Source organism: Trachymyrmex septentrionalis, unplaced genomic scaffold (assembly GCF_001594115.1).
Source record: "Trachymyrmex septentrionalis isolate Tsep2-gDNA-1 unplaced genomic scaffold, Tsep1.0 scaffold62, whole genome shotgun sequence".
NCBI classification, from domain to species: Eukaryota; Metazoa; Arthropoda; class Insecta; order Hymenoptera; family Formicidae; genus Trachymyrmex; species Trachymyrmex septentrionalis.
In genome coordinates, this window is record NW_017305800.1 from 1,181,808 (window position 1) to 1,201,176 (window position 19,369).

Below are 19,369 nucleotides of genomic sequence, written 5' to 3' on the forward strand. Positions count from 1 at the left end.
TATATATATATGGATATCATATAATCTTCATGCTATGAAAATGCATGTGTTATACGTAGAGCTTCCACGGTGTCCGTCCCAAACTAAAGACGTTACGAAAGCATACAAAAAGTAGGCTAACCTTGGCCCACTTTTATTAAAGCTTTGGAGAGCAGCGGGCTTATTCCTGTAAATGCAACGACACGCATACGTATGTATGTATGTATGCTGTGTATGACAGGCAAGCATATCTATTGTCGCGATATATAACGCGACATATAACGCGCAGCTGGCTGAAGATGTGTCCGTGTGTGTGCCGAGCACTTGCTCGCGATTTTCTTGGCCTGCTCGCCTTTCAAAAGTAATCTCCCTCTCGCGCATCGACTCGAGAAATAGACATGGAGGAAGTGAAAGATAGCTAGATAGAGAGAAAGGGGAAAGAAAGAGACGTGATCCTCGCGAAGTGATTCCTTTAAAATGTTCGCAATCCTTTTGGAAAGTGAAGTTTCGAGAGATTTAATGCTGACCACAAAACAGCTAACTTAGAACTTACTTATAGTTTAAGAAAAATACTTTCATAACAATTACGCTATTAAGAAGTCAGATAAAAATTAAAAAATCAAATAAGTAAGAAAGTATCAAACGGTCGAGGCTAGATGCTACCTAATAATATTTTTGTGTAAATAAATACATCTTTTATTTATAGCTACGCTTTAATTACTAGACTTGAAACGCTGATTCACAACTGAAATAATAATCTTAGAAATTAATTGATTGTTGATTTAAGAATAATGCATCTTAAAATCGTATAAAGAACTTGTTGGGAAAGATGTTACCTCAGCTAGAATTCAAAATTAGAAAAATTGAAAATTGATGATTACGCGAATTAGCAAAGTATCAATGTTATCGATGTAAGCACTATAACAATAATAGTACTACTACGCTGTTATAACAGCAGTCTAACGAAAGAGTAGATTTAAACGTACAAAAAAAAATTTTTTTTTCTTGTTCAAGTTATACTATTATTATTGTATATAAATTAACACTAAAATGTTTAAGCACGAAGATCCGCTTTGACCGAAAATAGGATTATTTTTTTTACTGATTTATATTCTCATTATATGAGATTATTATTATATGAAAATTTCATGGGGAATATAGATATTTATGGTTGAAATCTTTGGTAGCAATTCATACCGCTCATGACTGCTCAAGCAGTGGTCGCATTAAATTTCTTGGCATCGCATTATTCACGCATATTACACACGTAATCTGCCAGCATTTGAATCAGAAAGTGGCAAATGGAAGCTTGGACCGGCACGTTCGCACCTCCCAAGAAAACGCCTCGATTGGCGTCGCCTGAGACGGTTAGAAAGTGCAAAGTTATTTATAACCGTATCTACAATATTGATGATAATTAGACGTAAGTTTCACAATTAGTTTCGCCATGTAAGCAAATTCCTAATTAAGGTATAACTGATTCGTGTTTGACGTGACATCGCGCATATCAGCGTGCCGCTGAAAAACCACCGAGGGTATTATAGATCGGAAGTAATCGCATATAATCGATAGCAGGTCGATGTGATTTATATAATGACGCAGGTGCTACTGTTTTATTTATCTTTCAGAGTAAATGTTATGAGAAAACGTGAGTGAAGGTACTTGAGAGATTTACTCGCTCGTGCCCGAAATTAAAGCCTATTCTACAATGTGCTTCTTGCCTCTCGCTTCTTCCTCCCTTTGCAACCGTTTTATCGACAATCGTATTTCTTGCTACGTGTTCCTTCCGAAGTTCGTTAACTTTTATCTCGAGCGACATAAAATAAAAAAAAAAAAAAAAAAACCGGATAAGAAGCGAAAAAAAACAAGATGTAAAAAATAAGAAACAAAAAGCGAGAAACAGAAAATAAAAAGCACATTGTAGAATAGCCGTAAGACTTCCGTACAAGATACTTATCAAAAATCGTTACGAAAGTATAGTCGAAGGGAAACTTCAGTCAGTCGCACGAGTTGACGAGGAAAAAAACTAACGGGGTCTGCATGGCGAGTACGCATGAGCGCGCGTCCACCTCGTAATCGGAGTATGGCTACGTTCACCGTGCGATAAGGTGAAAGTCCACGGTGATAAGTACAAACGGCCACCTGCAGCACGATCTAACTGAGACGGCAAGTGGCCGAAGTGGCAACAATACGCGGAGATCGGCACTTGTCGTCGTCGCCGTGAAAGACCAGAGCTTATAAAGCGGGATAACTAATGATAGCCGGGTTAACCCACCGCGACATAAATAGGGCAAAATAACGATGCATCAAGTCCGAACTCACCTTCGAGTGGATTGAGATTTATGAGATCAGGATACGATAATGTTACGCAAGAAATCCTAACGCGAGTTCGGCTCTTCTCGCATCCGTTGTGAATTCACAGAACGAATCGAAAGAGCAACGGCGAGAAGTTGCCGAGAGCTTATTGCAAATAAGCTTCTTCTCTTTTTATTCGTAAAATAAATAATCTATATAAACGTTTGCCGTACTAATTTTGATTTGGCAGAGACACTGTGCTTGAAATATTCTGTAGTAAGACTTCTGTTTTGTAGCTCGTAACGAGACTTAGTGTCCGTATTGTTATATTATCATTGAGCAGCTTTTTTTACAACGTACGTACGCAACGATACTGTGATTAAGAGTTACAGAATAGCGGTCTGACTGGATTCTCTTTAGATTTTTTTTTTTTAAATTACTTGGATATATGTACGTACGTTGCGTGTTTTATTATAACTCTATTTACTGCGTGTAATTATATAATAAACCTCTCACATAGTAAAATTATGGAATATTTAAAGCAGTGCAGAAAGTTTTCTTATACTTTGTTCATTTTTACGTAACGTCTGTCGACGAATGACTTCATCTTTTGGTACATACTGTATATTTCTGTGAGTCCTTTTCTGTGAGATTGCATATATGTACAGAACGGGGAAATGTTTACGTGCGATTGCCCAACTCGAAGTAGTCAGGAGTGCCGGGGGAAAAGTACGGACGAGGATAAAATGATGATCTGCGCGTTCGTAGTGCGATTACAAAGATACTGTGCTCTCGAAAGGAATCGTCGGCCTGTGACGTTTTTACGACGGGGGTGGAGATAAAGCCGCAGTTCGCGAGGGAGTTGTAGATGTATCTTAACACGAAACGCGAGGAACGAATCGTCTCGAGGATCTGCGAATATATCGCAAGTGGCCGGCGATGCGCCGTCACGATCCTTCCTCCGGCTCGATCTGATCGGCTGAACGATCGCACAGCTCAGAATAAATTTGAGATAAAATCAAGGCGCGAGCTTCCTTCGTTGTTACCAGATAATGCGACGGGCGCACGCTCTCCGCTATCCGTCTCTCAATCCGTTCCCTTTCGCAGTCGGAAGCGATGTTTCACTCTCGCGTCCAGATTATGCTGGATAATTAGTCGGTCGTGTTCCCTGCGTGGATTTCAACGCGTACGCAACAATAGTGTAAATCCAGAGGATCGTTTACGTGCCACGCGTTTTGAATGACGAAACGTACAGCAGATCTGAGAACCTCTTTATCTGAGATAAAATGTATGAAATAATACCGTTCATATAACGGTTTACTCGATTCATCTTTGTCTTATTTGGAGCGCTGTATTGTATTAATTACGAAAATAAAGAAAACCTATATTCTATATATATATAGTATAAATTTTATTTTTGAGATAAAAGTATAAAATTATAGGAGTATCCTCGATTAGAAAATGATTTTTCCTTATAAACAACTCAATAAACATTCAATTAACAGTAACATAACGTAAATGTTAAAATTTCAACAATGTAAATGCAATGTAACTTCATGTGTTATACATAACAATTATATGTGAAAGTGTATCATTGATGTTATGTTATTTTTAGTGCTTACTGATGTATTGATAGACGCCGATACTGTTCGGATTATACAAGTTATTATAAAAATATTAAGTATAAGATTTTGTCAGCGATTTGATAACTTTATTCTATACCATGGTATTATCATTCATATTTATCATTTCCTTAACATGAGGATCGCATGACGTTCGTGTTACCGATCTTCCTGACATTTTCCGTGCATGAAGTATTTATCTACTTGATGTTTATACACTATACAAGTTAGAAAATGTCTATTATTTAAGTATCACGGAGAAATTTAATCATAAAGAAAGTTTATGTTTTTCATGTATATTTATTTAGTATTACATGTAAATAATGCATAAACGATGAATAAAATATTTGTTGTGCTCTTATGTCCATTTCTATTGAGGCAGTAGAGTAACTTTAATCTCGATTTACTTTTTATCTTGTTCTAGTTCTAAGAATCAGAAAAAGAGTGAGTTAAACCAAGATTACAGTTAATCTACATTGGTAGAGAAATGGACATTAAACTTTTTTCAATAATTTTGACTTATTCTTTGACTGAAAGTAATCTTTTATTATATTAGATTCTATACGTATCTTTCTGCATAGAAATGTTTGAAAGAGAAGTAATTTAAGTAAGGGATTTAAGACACAGAGCTCCAATTGGAAAGTCCAAAATACTTTATTTTGGCTATATATATCGATCTTTCCTTGTCATAAACTTTAAAAGTAAATTGAGGAGAAGCAAAGTCTATCGACAAGTAGGTGGGAATTGACGCAAAACTGGCCAAGGCAAACAACGCTGTTTATTGTCGTATTCGATATTGTATTCGACACGGCAATGCCTTTTTACTTCTTATCTGATGGTAGAGAGAAATAAAAGTAGAAATAAAACTGACTCGATTACTTCTACTCTGTTGAAGGAGTACATCGGCATATTCTTATTCCCGCGATGCATAACAGTGTATATTTCGCGAACTCCATTCTCTGTATTTTCATTCCGGCGTCTCGCGACTGCTCACGCTCGCTTTTAATCAATTTACGTGCTAGCTTAACGTTGCGTTTTTCCTCCTCGTTAGGATGTCAGTTTTATCCTGTCGGAGAGTACTTGAAATTCGTGCGGGTACCGGAGAATCTGGAAACAGGGACTGAAATTCTTTCGCTAGAGGCACATCCTAGAAATCGACTGTCCATTACGCCAGTCGACAAGGTACGTCATCATCTCAGCATACTAATCTTGTTTATCTGAAGCGACGCATAAAAAAAATAAATCTCGTACAGGAGGAAGACGCCGGCTTCTTCGCTTACAAGGAAACGAACGAGACGCACGTTTCTCTGATTTTGGCGCAATCCCTGGAGGATCTGGTGGATGCGGAGTCCCCGAGGAACTTATTAAAATTTCGAGTCTCCTGCGACTTCGGCTCTGGTGACTCACTGGTAAAGACATGAGATACTACATATCGTACGTTTCGTCGGTCGTCGACCTCGCAGTCATAGACAATCATGAGAAGAATAGACAGTAATAAGAAGAAAACTGCGCATTCCTATGAAATTGTCGCTATCAATTTTGAAAAAGTGAGAAGTTTGAATCGTATCACGCTGTCTCTTTCTAAAGTATCGAGTTGAGGAGAGGTGCTGATAGAGTCGCTAAAGAGATGCTGATTGTTCAATTCTTTCTAACGGAGCTAAGATCTAACAGATGCTGTATATAATGATCGTGGAATGCGCAGCCTTTTCATTACGTTGACGTTCGCAATGTATAATCGAAATAACGGTTCTCATCAGCAAAATACTTACTGTACAGAAGTAATAATTACTTGTTTTAAATATTTCAAAAGTTTATATATCCGCAAATCTATTGTGAGTTTATCATAAGTATAAAATTTATTCAAAACATATTCTGAATTTTATAATAGTGAGTTTAATACTTTAATCAAGATAATTAAATTAAAATAAATTCGACGTATTTATTATATAAATTGCTTCTTCACTTAAAAAAAAAAAGAATTCTTATTTCAGTACATAATAATGATTTTTTTTTTCAAATTTGTAATAAGTGTATTTTGAGATTATCATCAAGGAAATATTTTTTATTAAAGATAACCGTTACTTAAAAGGAAGATAGTAAATGAAGTCATTACTTTTCTTATCAATAGAATGATATTTCACGTGATAATTTAATCGTGTTTTACACGTATTACCGTAGATGTCGTTCGTTACTCTTTGAAAGATTGTTATAACGCGCGCGAATTTTTTGATTTCGGATTCGACCATTCGTGCAATTAGAGCGTGTGTGAACCGGTTTAATTGCGGGGGGGAAAAAAAACGAATGAACGGGGCGAATTTACCGGTTTCAAGCTCTTTTGCGCGTGGTAATGAGCGTTTATGTAACGACTCCCGCGCGCGGAATACCGAAGCGAGTAAGAGTTGTTAACGCACGCAGCTCTCGGCACACGCTTAAAACACCTCCCTAAATATTGATCCGGGATTTCGTTGTATTTTCACGTATTTTCGGACACCGAACGCTTTCATCTCGGCGCGCGAATTGACGGATGCAAATCGACGTTTCTCGCGGTCCACTTTTTAATAATTCAGCGCCCGATTTACTTGCTTTCGAAGATACTCGGCCGCGACGAGCGTAACGCGCGAGGAAACGAGCGGAAAGTGATGATCAATAGCGCGCCATAGATCTTGCCGTCTGACGTACACTATTTACCCGACTTGATTACCGATGATTACGGCTTTCGCGTGAACGGTCGCGCGCTAGATCCTTGCTTAACTCGCCGTCCACGTCGAATATTCACGCGCCTAAACGCCATTCCGCGGGTATAGCTCGCGGACCGCCAGAGTACCGTTTCCCAGGAAAACCATCGATCCTTTTTCATTTCCCAAACGCGATAATCACGTTTTATGATCCGCGCCGTAAAACGTGCCCTGAGACGTTGAATTGTGTCGACGCATAATTCAGCATGGATTAGAGATGGCGAGCGATGGTCGACCGACGAGGGGGGGTGCAGGAAACGATCGGGTGCAGCCACCGAGTGTGACTTATGTTCTGCCGTTTATGCTCAGGTATCGTCGCATTTGTCGGTGACGATCTACGTGGAGGATATAAACGATCACGCGCCACAATTTGTCGACGCGCCTTATCACGTGACGGTGGACGAGCTTACGCCAGTCGGTGAGATATTAGACCCACTAGCGATACTATAAATCGCTCTCCTGCCGCACCTGAATGTCATATAATTGATATCCTCGCTTTTGCATAAATATAGGTATATACGCGTAATCTATCGATCGCTGAAATAAAATGTTACTTGACGCTGTTACACGGTCCGCTGCACGTTCGCGAGCGGGGTTTTTAGAATCTGACATTTCATATTCTCCCCAGATATTTTCCCGAGACCGGACGTGCACAGTTTCGTCATATCAAATTCCATTTTTCCAAATTCTGTCGTGAATCGCGCAGTGAATTTTTCTCTCCTCGGATTTCCTCGCTTTTCTGTTCGATAAGTTGACGCGCGGCATAAAGATCCGAAATGAATTCGCAGGTGTGACGATATTTCGCGGGATTCACGCGCTGGATGGCGACAAGCCGAACACGCCGAACAGCGACGTTTATTACGCTATCGTGAAGGGAAACGAACAAGGGAAATTTTCTCTCGAGTCCGGGCACAGAACCGCCCTGATACTCCGGAAGCCAGTCGACTACGACAGCGGAGATCGCGAATTCACCTTGGTTATTACTGCGACTGTGAGTAATGACGTACCTGAAAATGTATAGTACAGTATTTCTTTTTGCTTTATAAAATTGTTCCGCTCAATATGAAAAGTTAAATGACTGTTGCGTTCTGCAACAGTCGACATTTGTAAGAAATTGCAACTCAGCGATGAATGACATACCGGATTGATTTGCAATAGTAATTCCTGACGTAACACATAATGCAATTCCTTAGGATCGTGGTGTCCCTGCCAGGAGCACGAACAGCACCGTAAAAATTACTGTGGTGGACAACGATGATCTTGATCCGAAATTCACGCGAGACATCTACAAGGCGAAAATTTATGAATTTTATCCTATGCCGGTACGATTATAAAAATTATTTTCTTGCATTTTTTTTTAATGCGCGAGGTGTTTTAGAAATTATCCAATCATCCTGAACGTATTTAAGCAAGATAATAAATATCTCATATAATCAGAATTAGATATAGTTATTTAATATTCAAAAATAAATTTGAATGAGATTTTATTTTACAGATTTAATTGTCAATATACCCAAAATTGAAAATTTAACTATTTAAAATTAACGAGTGTTCATGAATATTTTTTAAATTTGACCTTCAATGAAACATTTAATCCAGAAATAATCATCTGAAATGTTTTTTTTATCTTAACAGCAAAAAAAAATGTAAATTGTAAAATATTATTTTGTATGAATATTATTTAACATATTTACTTTCTTTTTAATAACGAAAGAGTATTTATGAAGCAAAAATAACATTTCTTAGACACTTTGCAAATTTTTAATAATACTTTTTAATACAATATTTTTAAATTCCGGAGTGTAATGTTATTTTCTTTTGCAGGAATATCCAATTTTTACAGAGATAAACTTTACCAATCCGATCCACGCGGCCGATCGCGATCGAGATATAAATGTGCCAGTACGATACGATATAATATCCGGCAATGAGAGGGGTTTCTTCCATCTTGATCCGAAAAATGGATCGCTGTTTCTGAAACGTGCGATTGATCTCGACGCCGAGCGAAGCTTGCCGGGCAATACGTTTAATCTTCAAATTCACGCGTCGCAGGTGGATAACCCATTGAAAATGACCGTCGCGCGGGTTGAGGTCGAAGTGTTGGACCTGAATGACAATCTACCGCAGTTCGAGGTCGATCTTTACAACATCAGCATCGTGGAGAATCTGCCGAACGGCTTCAGCGTACTGCAGGTGATCGCGCGCGACAAGGACCAAGGCGAAAACGGGGAGTTCGATTATCAGCTGGAGGATTTGTCTGCCGCCTTCTCTGTAGACCCACAATCTGGCTGGCTCACCGTAAAGGACCAGACAATCTTGGACCGCGAGAAGCGCGATCATCTGAAAATGAAAGTCTACGCCGTGGAGCACAGGCCGAGCGTCGTTGTGACGGGTGATGAATCCAAAGGATCTTCCGTGGATGTTGAAATTACTCTCCTCGACGCTAACGACAACAATCCCATTTTCGTGCCAGGCAATCTTTACGAATTAGTGGCGAGGAGTGACGTGAAGGTCGGCACCGTGCTGGGTCAAGTGCATGCGGTAGACGACGATTTGGGTCCCAACGGATTGGTTCGCTATCGATTGCAGAAACCTGGCAACTCCACACTTCGGAAGCCGCCGTTCTTGGTAAATGAGAGCACGGGCCTGATCACGGTATCGGAAAGTCCGATACTCGAAGGTAGACACGCGATTTTCGTGGAAGCAGCTGATCAGCCGGCGAATCCCAGCGAGAGGAGATTCTCTTTAGCGGTTGTCACGGTGGACGTTTTTCGAGCGGACGGTAAGTTTGAAATTTAAGACAGAATTAATGAACAAACACTGTCTAATTTCAATGACAGATGTAATTGTGAGAGTCTTTGTTTGAAACTGAATAACAGTAAGCATCATTGTTTGAGTTAAAAACAATAGTTCTTAATAAAGGAAAAACTCTCAGATACCATCTATTGTTTTTTCACTGTTTAATAATATAATTACTATTTTTTTTAAAGGACAAACGAATAACTTAAATGCTCTTTAAAGAGTTTTCAATAACGGTAGATCCGTAATTACGTAGACATTTTCAATTGCCTGTAAACAGTGTAAACTATCACTGAGACATTATTCGAAACGTCCATGTGTTTCAGGTCCAAATTCGTGGGAACCAGATTTCATCGGCGCGCCTTATGAGTTCTGGGTCGGTGCGAATGTGCCCGTAGGTACCAGTGTCGGGCAGATTCGCGTAAACGACGCTGTTAAAACTAACGATCTTATCTACGATCTTCTACACGGCTACGAAGAGGGAGGTACGTATAAACGTGACAGCGATGGTGCGCGTTGAGTCAATTAATTCATAGCTCTGGCAAGAATTAAAAGCTACACACGTCGCGCGACGTTTCTTAACGGTCTAATAAACCCTCGCTCGCACTGGGGATATCCCCAGATGCGTCCTAATTTCAATACGCCTCCGCGGTCGGAAACACGCGATGCGCAAAATGCCTATATTATTCATGCAAATGCGTAACACATGCTGCATACATATATGATGGGATTTCAGTTCCATTTGCTGTGGAGGAGCGCTCAGGCACAATAACGGTTGTGGAGGAGATCGAGCGCTTTGACCGTTCCATATACGACTTCGAAGCGATCGTCAGCGACGAAAGGGAACTGACACTGATCACGAACGTTTCGATCCACGTGGTGGATCCGAATGACAATCGGGGTATCTTCACAAAGTGAGTGAAATTGCATAGCATCTAATTTGTTCTTAACGACTCTCATGACATTTTCGACGAATAAGAATCGAGCAAAATATGTGAAACACACACTTCCTTTTACATTTTCTTTAATTGTTGATTACGTTCTAGGAAGTTTCGCTAATTAACGTCTGACTGATTTGTTAGCTATTAGGTATTCAAAATATAAATTACTACTCTAGTAACATAATTTATTGACGCAATATTGACTTAATATATCTCGGATGCGTGCCAATGTTTAATCAATGTCTTACCAATAAATTGTGCTATTAGGGTAATAATTGTCATATTGTGTGGTTCTTTCTTGGCAAATTATATTATTTTCCACAATCTGATCTTTCGGTATCGCTATTAAGTAATATCCTTTGAGAGCCTTGTGCCTTGTCGCGTCTTCCAACGTATCTCTCTCACGAAATCGATACGCCAGATTTGCCGACTTCGTTGGACGCGTCGAAAGGTCAAAGGTCCGGTGACTTGGATGGCTACCCATTTGCTTATTCAAAAGTCAATGACCGTTGATTGCAGGGGAACGACCACTGCTCCTCTGATTTTCCATGTAAAAGAGAATGTTCCCGGCGCAATGATCGGCCAAGTGCTTCCGTATAATGGCACAACGGCGGCTATGTCCGGTACTCAGTTTCTTATCGTCAATCAGCAGGATGTGCCCGATATTGCCATTATGGATGACGGTTCTCTCTATGCTCCTCAAGGTTTGGATCGCGAGGCAAGGGAGAATTACAGTATCACCGTGATTGCCGAGAGCTTACGCGGCGTGGGCGTGTTTCAAGTAAGTTTGTCATTCGCAAATCGAGCCACGATCCGTTATTTGTTCATCTGTCGTTCTAATCGTTGGATTTACGACTCTAATCCTCAGGTGCGAATAGTCGTGGACGACGAAAACGATCACGCGCCGGAATTCACGTTGTCCGCTTACGAAGGTCGGATTATGGAGAACAGTCCTGCGGGAACGGAAGTTACTCTGACAAATCCGATTGCGGCGAGCGATAAAGACGAGGGCGAAAATCGAGACTTTACGTTTGCATTACAGGGCGACGGTAGCAGCCAGTTTAGAATCGATCCGATAATGGGCCAAGTGTACTTCGAGGGTATCGACGACAGTGTCCTGGATCGCGAGACAAGGCCGAACTACGAATTCCAAGTTATCGCCACTGACAGGGGTAAGTCCTCTGATAATCCTTATTTCTATTAATATCGGTTAAACATCCAAACATTTATTACAACGATTTTGTATTATCTGTATTAACTGTGAAGTTCTAAATTGTATTGTATGTAAAAAAAAACAAAAAAACTTTGAATCTTCCTCTGTCCTTTGTCATAAAACGGAGGTTCATTCTGTACTTCAAATAGGACGCTTTAAAATTTAAGTGTAATATCCATAGCTGTAATTGAAGATTAATAACTGTAGTTGAGGTTTAAGTTATAGTTTTTAAAAATTCAAGATATAATCAAAAATAAGTCATTTGTTTCTCGTACAGGCGGATTGCAGTCAGAGAGTACTTTGAGGATAACGGTGCTCGACGAGAATGACAATCCCCCGAAGTTCATACGGATGGTAGTCCTGCCGGATCAGGGTGTGCGCGTATCGTATAATCCAAGTGACGAGAATACATCTGCCGAGAAGGACGAGACAGAAGATGTAGAAGCTCAACCTGAAACTTCAGATGGTGAACGGCGCTCGCCGTTACTGTTGGTGCCGGAAAATACGACGATTGGCGTACCGATAATACGTCTGTTGGCGGACGACAAAGACGAGGGCGCGAACGCAGCGATAACGTACAGTCTAGGAAATGAGACAACTTCCAGTGGAGCTCGATCGCGTCGTTATGATGCGACTAGCCGTCGTTACTTCCATCTCGATCCACGCACAGCCGAGATATCTGTCGCTCGGAGCTTACCGCCGGAAAAGCATATTCGATTGTTCGTCTTGGCAAGGGACTCTGACGGTCTTACGGATAATATCACCGTCAGGGTCCACGTGACGGATGTGAATGATCACGCGCCTGTTTTCGACAAGTCCTGGTATACTTTCGATGTGGCTGAGGGCACTTATTCCAATTACGCTATCGGTACGGTGCAAGCGCTTGATGCCGATTTCGGTGAAAACGCTAATCTCAGTTACGAGCTGATCACTAGCCATGAGGATTCGAAACAAGTGAACAACGCGTCACGATCGTTCGAGGTAGATCCACATCAAGGAGTAATACAAGTGAGCGGGATTCTCGATCGAGAGAGAGCTATGACTCATCGTCTTCTCGTGATCGCTCGCGATCAAGGCTCACCAAGCTTGAGTTCCTCTGTGGAAGTGGAGATAAACGTATTGGATGTAAACGATAACGCGCCAATGTTCCACGGTTACGACGAGCTTGAGGAGGGTGATCAGTTGCCGGTCTATCGGGCTTCCATCTTGGAGAACAGTCCAATCGGCACGCAAATTGCCAAAGTATACGCAAACGATAGCGATTTCGCTGGCAATGGAAATGGGTTAATCCTATTTGATCTGAGCTATGAGGATCACGCGGACAAACAATATTTTGCGGTAGACAGTAAGGAGGGCATTATCACGACTATCGCTAAGCTCGACTACGAGACCAAGAATAATCATCGTTTGATCATCACGGCGAGCGATCTCGGTTCGCCGGTTAGTTTGACTTCCTCAGCTGTGGTCCTCGTCACGGTATTGAACGTTGACGATGACGACGAGGAGGCGGACAACGAGGTGCACAAGATGCCAACCTTCCGGCATCGATATTACGAAGTCGAGGTTGACGAGAACGCTTCCGTGCCGTTGCTGATCGCACAGCTCGATCTAACCGATGATCGGCATGGTGATTACATAAGATACAGCGTCGTGGCTGACGGTTCTGACAGCAGGGATCACTTCTCAATCGATCCTAAGAACGGCTCCCTATATCTGACGACGGAGATCGATCGGGAAGCCAGAGATCGGTATGAGGTGAAGGTCAGAGTCGACAGATTAAAGCTCGGCCGTGGCATGCCAGTGATGATCTATCCGGTCGTTGGTGAGAGGTTGAATGGACTCGCGCCTAATGAAGCTAGAGTGGTCGTCAGAGTGAAGGACGTGAACGACAACGCGCCCAGATTCAAGACAAAAGACAAGCCCATCCTCGCCGTTATACCTACTACTGCTCATTACGGTTACGAGGTCGTCAAAGTGGAGGTATGTATGCGCGAGTCAAAGCGAGCTCGTTTTAATCCATTTTGGTTTTTACATCGGTCTTTCTCTATCTTCTCTCTATCTTTTCGTATTTCGTTCTTGACATCTCCATTTACAGATTTTATTTAATTTTCTGAAGTGACTTCTCATGTTAAATTACTTTATCTTCGTCTATATACTGGTCGTTCTATTAATTGCAATTGTAACTTGAAATATGCTAATGAAACGAGTATCTGAATATCGCATCTGTAGTATTATATCTGAAGTAGAATTTTTATTAAGAATTGATGACTCTCGAGTTAAAGACTTGAAAACGCTTAAAAAATCAGCCATCAGCTTTAATGCTGGAATTTATTTGGATTGATTTGGAATTTATTTGATATCCGTTTGGCGAATCGCAGGCCGAGGATCCGGATCTGGGAATAAATGGTGAAATACGTTATCAAATTCTTGGCCGAGAGGACGCTCCGCGTTTCGCCATTGACCCACTCAGCGGTCAAGTGCGATCTGTAGCGAGTTTTGGCCGCGACGCCGGTCGCGTCTTCGGTTTCGACGTCAAGGCCACTGATAGACAGGGCGCCGAGAACGGTCGCAGCAGCATTACCAACGTCTTCGTAAGTTCACATTCTGTACTCCCACGTACGTTTTCACGCGGTGTATCTTAATTACTCTCCGTTAGAGATAGTGCCCGGACTAATTTCCTCCCCGCGAGGAAATGGGATGTTTCAAAGGACGGAAGCTCCCTCGCTCCCTCTCACTTCACTCGGCGCCGACCTTGACAATTTATCGTACCGTATCCGGTATATATTTCGCTTTTGAATCCGTAGGTGTACGTGTTGGACGATCAGAAGCAAGTCGTCATGGTCATGGGCCGGAAGCCTATCGAGATCGAGCCAGAACTCGAGAATATTACTATGTAAGTTCTGCTTCGTGATATTCGTAACAAGCATGACGACACATACTAATTGTTTTTCAGAGCGTTGCAGAATGTCACTGGTTTGGATGTACGGATAAGGAAGTTGGAGCCCCACATTGAGAAGAACTTGATCGATGCAGCCTCGTAAGTGATTTGTTCGACGAGTGATACAATTGTGATTCGATTGGTTGTTATATTTTGAATTACTTTTTTAGTACCGATGTTTATCTGTACGCGATCGATCCACATTTGAATGTTATGATAGACATGGAAACCTTGCACAGGTAATCAATCGTATTATTATCGAATGTAAAAGATATTTTTAATTCGTTCTCCTTATCTAATATAACTTTTATCGTTTAGTTTATTAATTAATTGAAAGTTTGTCCAACAATTTAATACTTTAAGTAAATCACTAAAAATTTAATTAAAATTTTATATAAATCTTCAAGTCAATTTTTCAATATTTGATATTCAAATGTACAATAACACAGTAATCTGATTTTTTAATAATACATATACGCGTGTCTTTTTAGCGTTTTTAATACCAAGAAAGCAGACATAAAACGCGAACTAGATGAATATCGTGTACTGGAAATCGCTGGTAACGCCCCACGCAGAGGTAGTCAGCGTTACTTGCTGTCCGCCCTCGAAGTAGGCGTCGTGGTACTCGCCTGCGTCGTCTTCGTAGGTGCCCTCGTAACCGCCCTGTGCATTACCTGTGTTCGTCGCAACAAACGGTACGCGGAATATGGTTTTGCTCGCTCGTCACTAAAGTCGCCTCGCCTAAGGTCAACACAACGCTTGTCTGCGTTGTCATACTAACTTCTGGATACAATATTGGCTAAAGGGTCTTATCATCTTCTTTTTCTTTCTTTACACTTTCGCATATCGAAAAGTCGAACTATCCATTAACAATTATTAATATATTTATTATATTATTCTATTTAAACTCATGGCGATGCTTAATTATATAAAAAAGGATTGCGGAATAAAATAATGGAATGGGGGATCGAATCCGATGTCTTGTTGGCATTTGATCGGCATCGGCTAATTTAAATGCCAATTCTTTTTATCTTCGATACAAAGTGCGCGTTCTGAATGGGAGTCTCGAATTCCATTCGTTAGTCGTAGACGACGAGACAAGGCCATGTTCTCGACGGTTGGTCCGGTCGGATTTGCTCTAACAGACCCCGCCGGCACTCTGCAAAAGCCACCGCTCTTTCCTACCTTCGTCGACGGTCTCCATTACGACCCGGAACCCTTCTGTACCGAGATGTCTAGGCGACAGAGCATGTGCGAGCACGGCAATTGCGTCCGCTTTCACACGTAAGTCTGACCTGATTAAAGATTATTAAATAGCGAGAAAATTTTGTGACTTTAACTATTTATGCCAGATATATTAATCTTCTTATGAGGACTCTATAAAAATATGTATTGAATTTAATTAATATTTATATACTAATTTTATAAGATTATATATTCTAAACTTAATTTTATTTTTTACGTTATAGGAAATCTAGATAAACTTCTTTGTTATCTATAACAGCATTTGACGCATTAACATTTATGAACACACAAGTTATTATTTTAATATTAAATATTTAATGTTAAATATTTTTTTATAATAAATTTTCTATTAGTATAAAATCTATTTACATTTTAATAAAGAAAACGCATATATATTCGTACAAGAATAATCTTCAATAACTCTTTTATGTACAAATAGTGCCATCAATATGTTCAATAGTTATGATAGTGGGTAAACTATAACGTTTCATATTTTTAATAAAAATCTGATTTTTCGAAGATATGCTGACGTTAGGAATATGAAATTGGAATATATTATGTAATCGGTATACTCGAAGGCTTGCACAGACTTATCTTTATAGACTATATATAGTATCGGGAAATTTCTGAGTACCTTACATAGATGCTACTACCACGGGCTATTTTCAGGATGGGCGGGGGCGGAAAACATGCGGTGAGGTCGACGGGAACCTTGAAAGGCCTCGAGGCATCCGCGACATCCCTGCATTCCAGTGGTCAGGACTCTGGTATCGTAGCGCGCACCTCTTGTCGTTGCAGTCACTCATCTAGCCCTTCTAGTGGCGAGAGCAGCAAGTAAGTTGGGTTTCTAAGTGGAAATTTTTGTCAGTCGAAACTTCTCCGATAAAAAGCTCGAATTTACTTACATCATGTCGAATTTGGTAAATGTTTTGCATTGTGAAATAAAGAAAAGTAATACATTACAGCAATATATGGAGTAATTATATATATTAATAATTATAAATTATAAAAATGTATGAAAAAAATAAGAAATACAATTATCATGTGCTTAAATAACATATTTTAATCGCTATATAACAAATTTTGCTAAATCCAATGTAACGTGTATATATATATATATATATATCTATAATTGTCCCAATTTATTTGACACAAGCTTCGTACTTCTCACCCTCCTCTTCCTGTGGCAAAAATTTCCTCTATTTTCTTTTAGCGGGTACGAAGACTCGCTCAAATCCCTTCAACGTCGCGAGAGATGCAATGACGTCTCCCGTGGCAGTCACGAAACCTCCAGCGTGGTCGGGAGACGTGCAACGGCGGCGAAACGGCGGCAGCGGTTTCACTCCTTCTCGAACGCCGAATCCGTTTATGCCCACGAAATGACCCTGCAGCGAGAGCAGCAGCAGCAGCAGCAGCAGCAGCAGCAACAGCAATAGCAACATTGCTGCATCGGCACGGCGAAGAGACAAAAAGCGGAACATCGCCGTGCTCATTCCGAGGCGGAGAACAATATCACGGAGACGGTGATACACGAGCACCCGGGCATGGAGATATCGTTAGTGGGCTCCCTGCCGAATACATCGACTATGCACGGTAGGTTCAATGTCGCCAAAAGCAAGAAGTACTATTGAAAATATGGGAAATAAATACAATTTTAGTGTTATGAAATAAAAGTATCAAAAATCTTACTGCCGTTTATTCAATTAAACGCAGTAACGATAATCCAACAAAATTGAACAGATAATCAATTCGCAGGTTCACAATCAAGGACCAGCCACATGCTCTATTAGCAGCACCGATTTGTAAAAAGAGGAGGAGCTTCCAAGGAGCACCGAGATACAGCGGTTATTTTTATTCGACAATTTAACGTTCCCTTTTGTAAATTCGCGTATAAATTGCTGTTGTACCTCGCGTGCTCATGGCGTGTCATCTCGTTGCCAAAGTCTTCGTACGTCGTCACAAACCAGAGAATCATTCATTCTGTAAATATACGGCATCGTCTTTGGTATTCGATCTTCCATGTTCTTTTTGACTAATCGAGATAGATTAGGTAACGGCGTGACAATTGTTGTTAAGATTATTTATCGCGCTAATGTTACAACATTAATATATTACAGATGCAAATGTTTAAGTACAATATTAATATATTGCATATTAAGATAATTTGTTGTAGATTATGTACAGATACATTTGCGGTAAGTCCATTTTGCGGTGGATTATTACCTTGACGTGTTAGCTGAAGATTTATTTAATATATCTATACGTAGTATGTACGTTTGTGTAAAATGTAACATAGTGTAACATACGTGTAATTTATGTCTTAATTAAGCTGTCTTTTCTTATTTGATAATATGTCGTAAAATGTTTAATATTATAGGTAATAAATTTTCTCTGCTTTTATTCTAACATGTTGGCTATTAATTAAAATTTATTAATGATAAACGTACCTATCTTTGAGACAAAACGTCTAAATGTATTATAAAAAGTATATTATAAATAAAATGATTTTAAAATTAATAAATTACTTTTTATGTACTTTTTGTTGATTTTTTTATGAATAAATCACTTTTAATCTTTATTTATGTCCGTTTCTTTAACCATTAATATATTTATTGTTTTAGATATTAACTTATATATTTTTTTACATAATAATTATATTTAGGATGTAATCTATGCTGTAATTTTGGAAGATTTTGGAAAATTTCTGTTCGAGTAATTTCCTTTCGACTTTTGAAAAATGGAATATGATTCTTTCAGTTGTAAAATTTGTTTAAGTATTTACTTGATTTTAATATTATAAAAGAAATCTTTCGAAATCAAATTATAATTAATTAAAATTTTGTATGCTATAATTATAGCTTTTTTAATGGGTTGAAATAGCTGCTGTGCATTCACGGGCGCAATCACGGCCGTCGTCAAACCTGACCTTCGAAGACTCGTCAAAATGCCGATATCCCGCAATTCCTCTCAAAGTCCTCCCTGATGTCTGAGGAATTTCTCCACTTAATTAAATCAGCGAGGGTGTTTTAATTACGATAAATCAAATCAGCGTGCAGAAGCGTTATTAATTCCTCTTTAAAGGGAAATATCGGGAGAACGCTGTAAATTATTAATAATGCTGCCAGCGTGAGTAAAGTCATTTCTGATCGTCTTTTTATTACGATTTGCTTTAGATGATGGACGATTGTCCATCCATACCCGTTTTTAAAACGCGACAAAAACGTTCTCCCCCTTTTGCTTTCCACGGCAAAAACAATAACCAATACCATTTACGAGAAAGACGGTCTGTTGCAAGAAGTTCTTTCTCAGTAATCACAAAATCGTCAACTTTTTACGTAATTACAGTAAGTAAAGTTTAATTCCGCCAGATAAATAATCAATAATATCGTTTTACAAACGTCACATTTTCTCAAAAATTATCTTTTTCAGTTGTTATATCTATCTTATCTTTATAATGGATTTATTTATACATGTAGATTTTAGATGTTTATTTTAATCATATTGGAGGATTTGTCGACTAAACGTGGCTGCAGGTCCAGAAGGATGTTCTGCGGGTGCCTAATACGTTCGGTAAATAAGTTTTAAGCGCCCGATCGACCACT

At 39.7% G+C, this 19,369-nt stretch overlaps 1 protein-coding gene across 3 annotated transcripts in view; it reads left to right on the top strand.

Annotated features, from left to right (window-relative positions):
• The window catches only part of LOC108752928 (cadherin-89D), a 24,699-nt gene extending 6,647 nt beyond the window's left edge, over positions 1–18,052 (top strand). Inside the window, exons 3-22 of one of the 3 annotated variants that reach the window (XM_018494159.1) lie at positions 4,948–5,078; positions 5,150–5,305; positions 6,941–7,049; positions 7,420–7,622; positions 7,825–7,953; positions 8,456–9,413; positions 9,757–9,915; positions 10,167–10,344; positions 10,891–11,152; positions 11,240–11,543; positions 11,862–13,564; positions 13,963–14,175; positions 14,389–14,477; positions 14,538–14,621; positions 14,693–14,761; positions 15,014–15,217; positions 15,606–15,806; positions 16,437–16,601; positions 16,984–17,360; positions 17,523–18,052. In XM_018494159.1, the coding sequence (XP_018349661.1) occupies positions 4,948–5,078; positions 5,150–5,305; positions 6,941–7,049; positions 7,420–7,622; positions 7,825–7,953; positions 8,456–9,413; positions 9,757–9,915; positions 10,167–10,344; positions 10,891–11,152; positions 11,240–11,543; positions 11,862–13,564; positions 13,963–14,175; positions 14,389–14,477; positions 14,538–14,621; positions 14,693–14,761; positions 15,014–15,217; positions 15,606–15,806; positions 16,437–16,601; positions 16,984–17,203 (5,537 nt within the window). In that variant the 3' untranslated portion in view covers positions 17,204–17,360; positions 17,523–18,052. Of the gene's footprint in view, positions 1–4,947; positions 5,079–5,149; positions 5,306–6,940; positions 7,050–7,419; positions 7,623–7,824; positions 7,954–8,455; positions 9,414–9,756; positions 9,916–10,166; positions 10,345–10,890; positions 11,153–11,239; positions 11,544–11,861; positions 13,565–13,962; positions 14,176–14,388; positions 14,478–14,537; positions 14,622–14,692; positions 14,762–15,013; positions 15,218–15,605; positions 15,807–16,436; positions 16,602–16,980; positions 17,361–17,522 lie in introns of those variants that run through there. The other 2 variants (XM_018494158.1, XM_018494160.1) reach the window with 2 other exon arrangements.
• Positions 18,053–19,369: the final 1,317 nt, after the last annotated feature.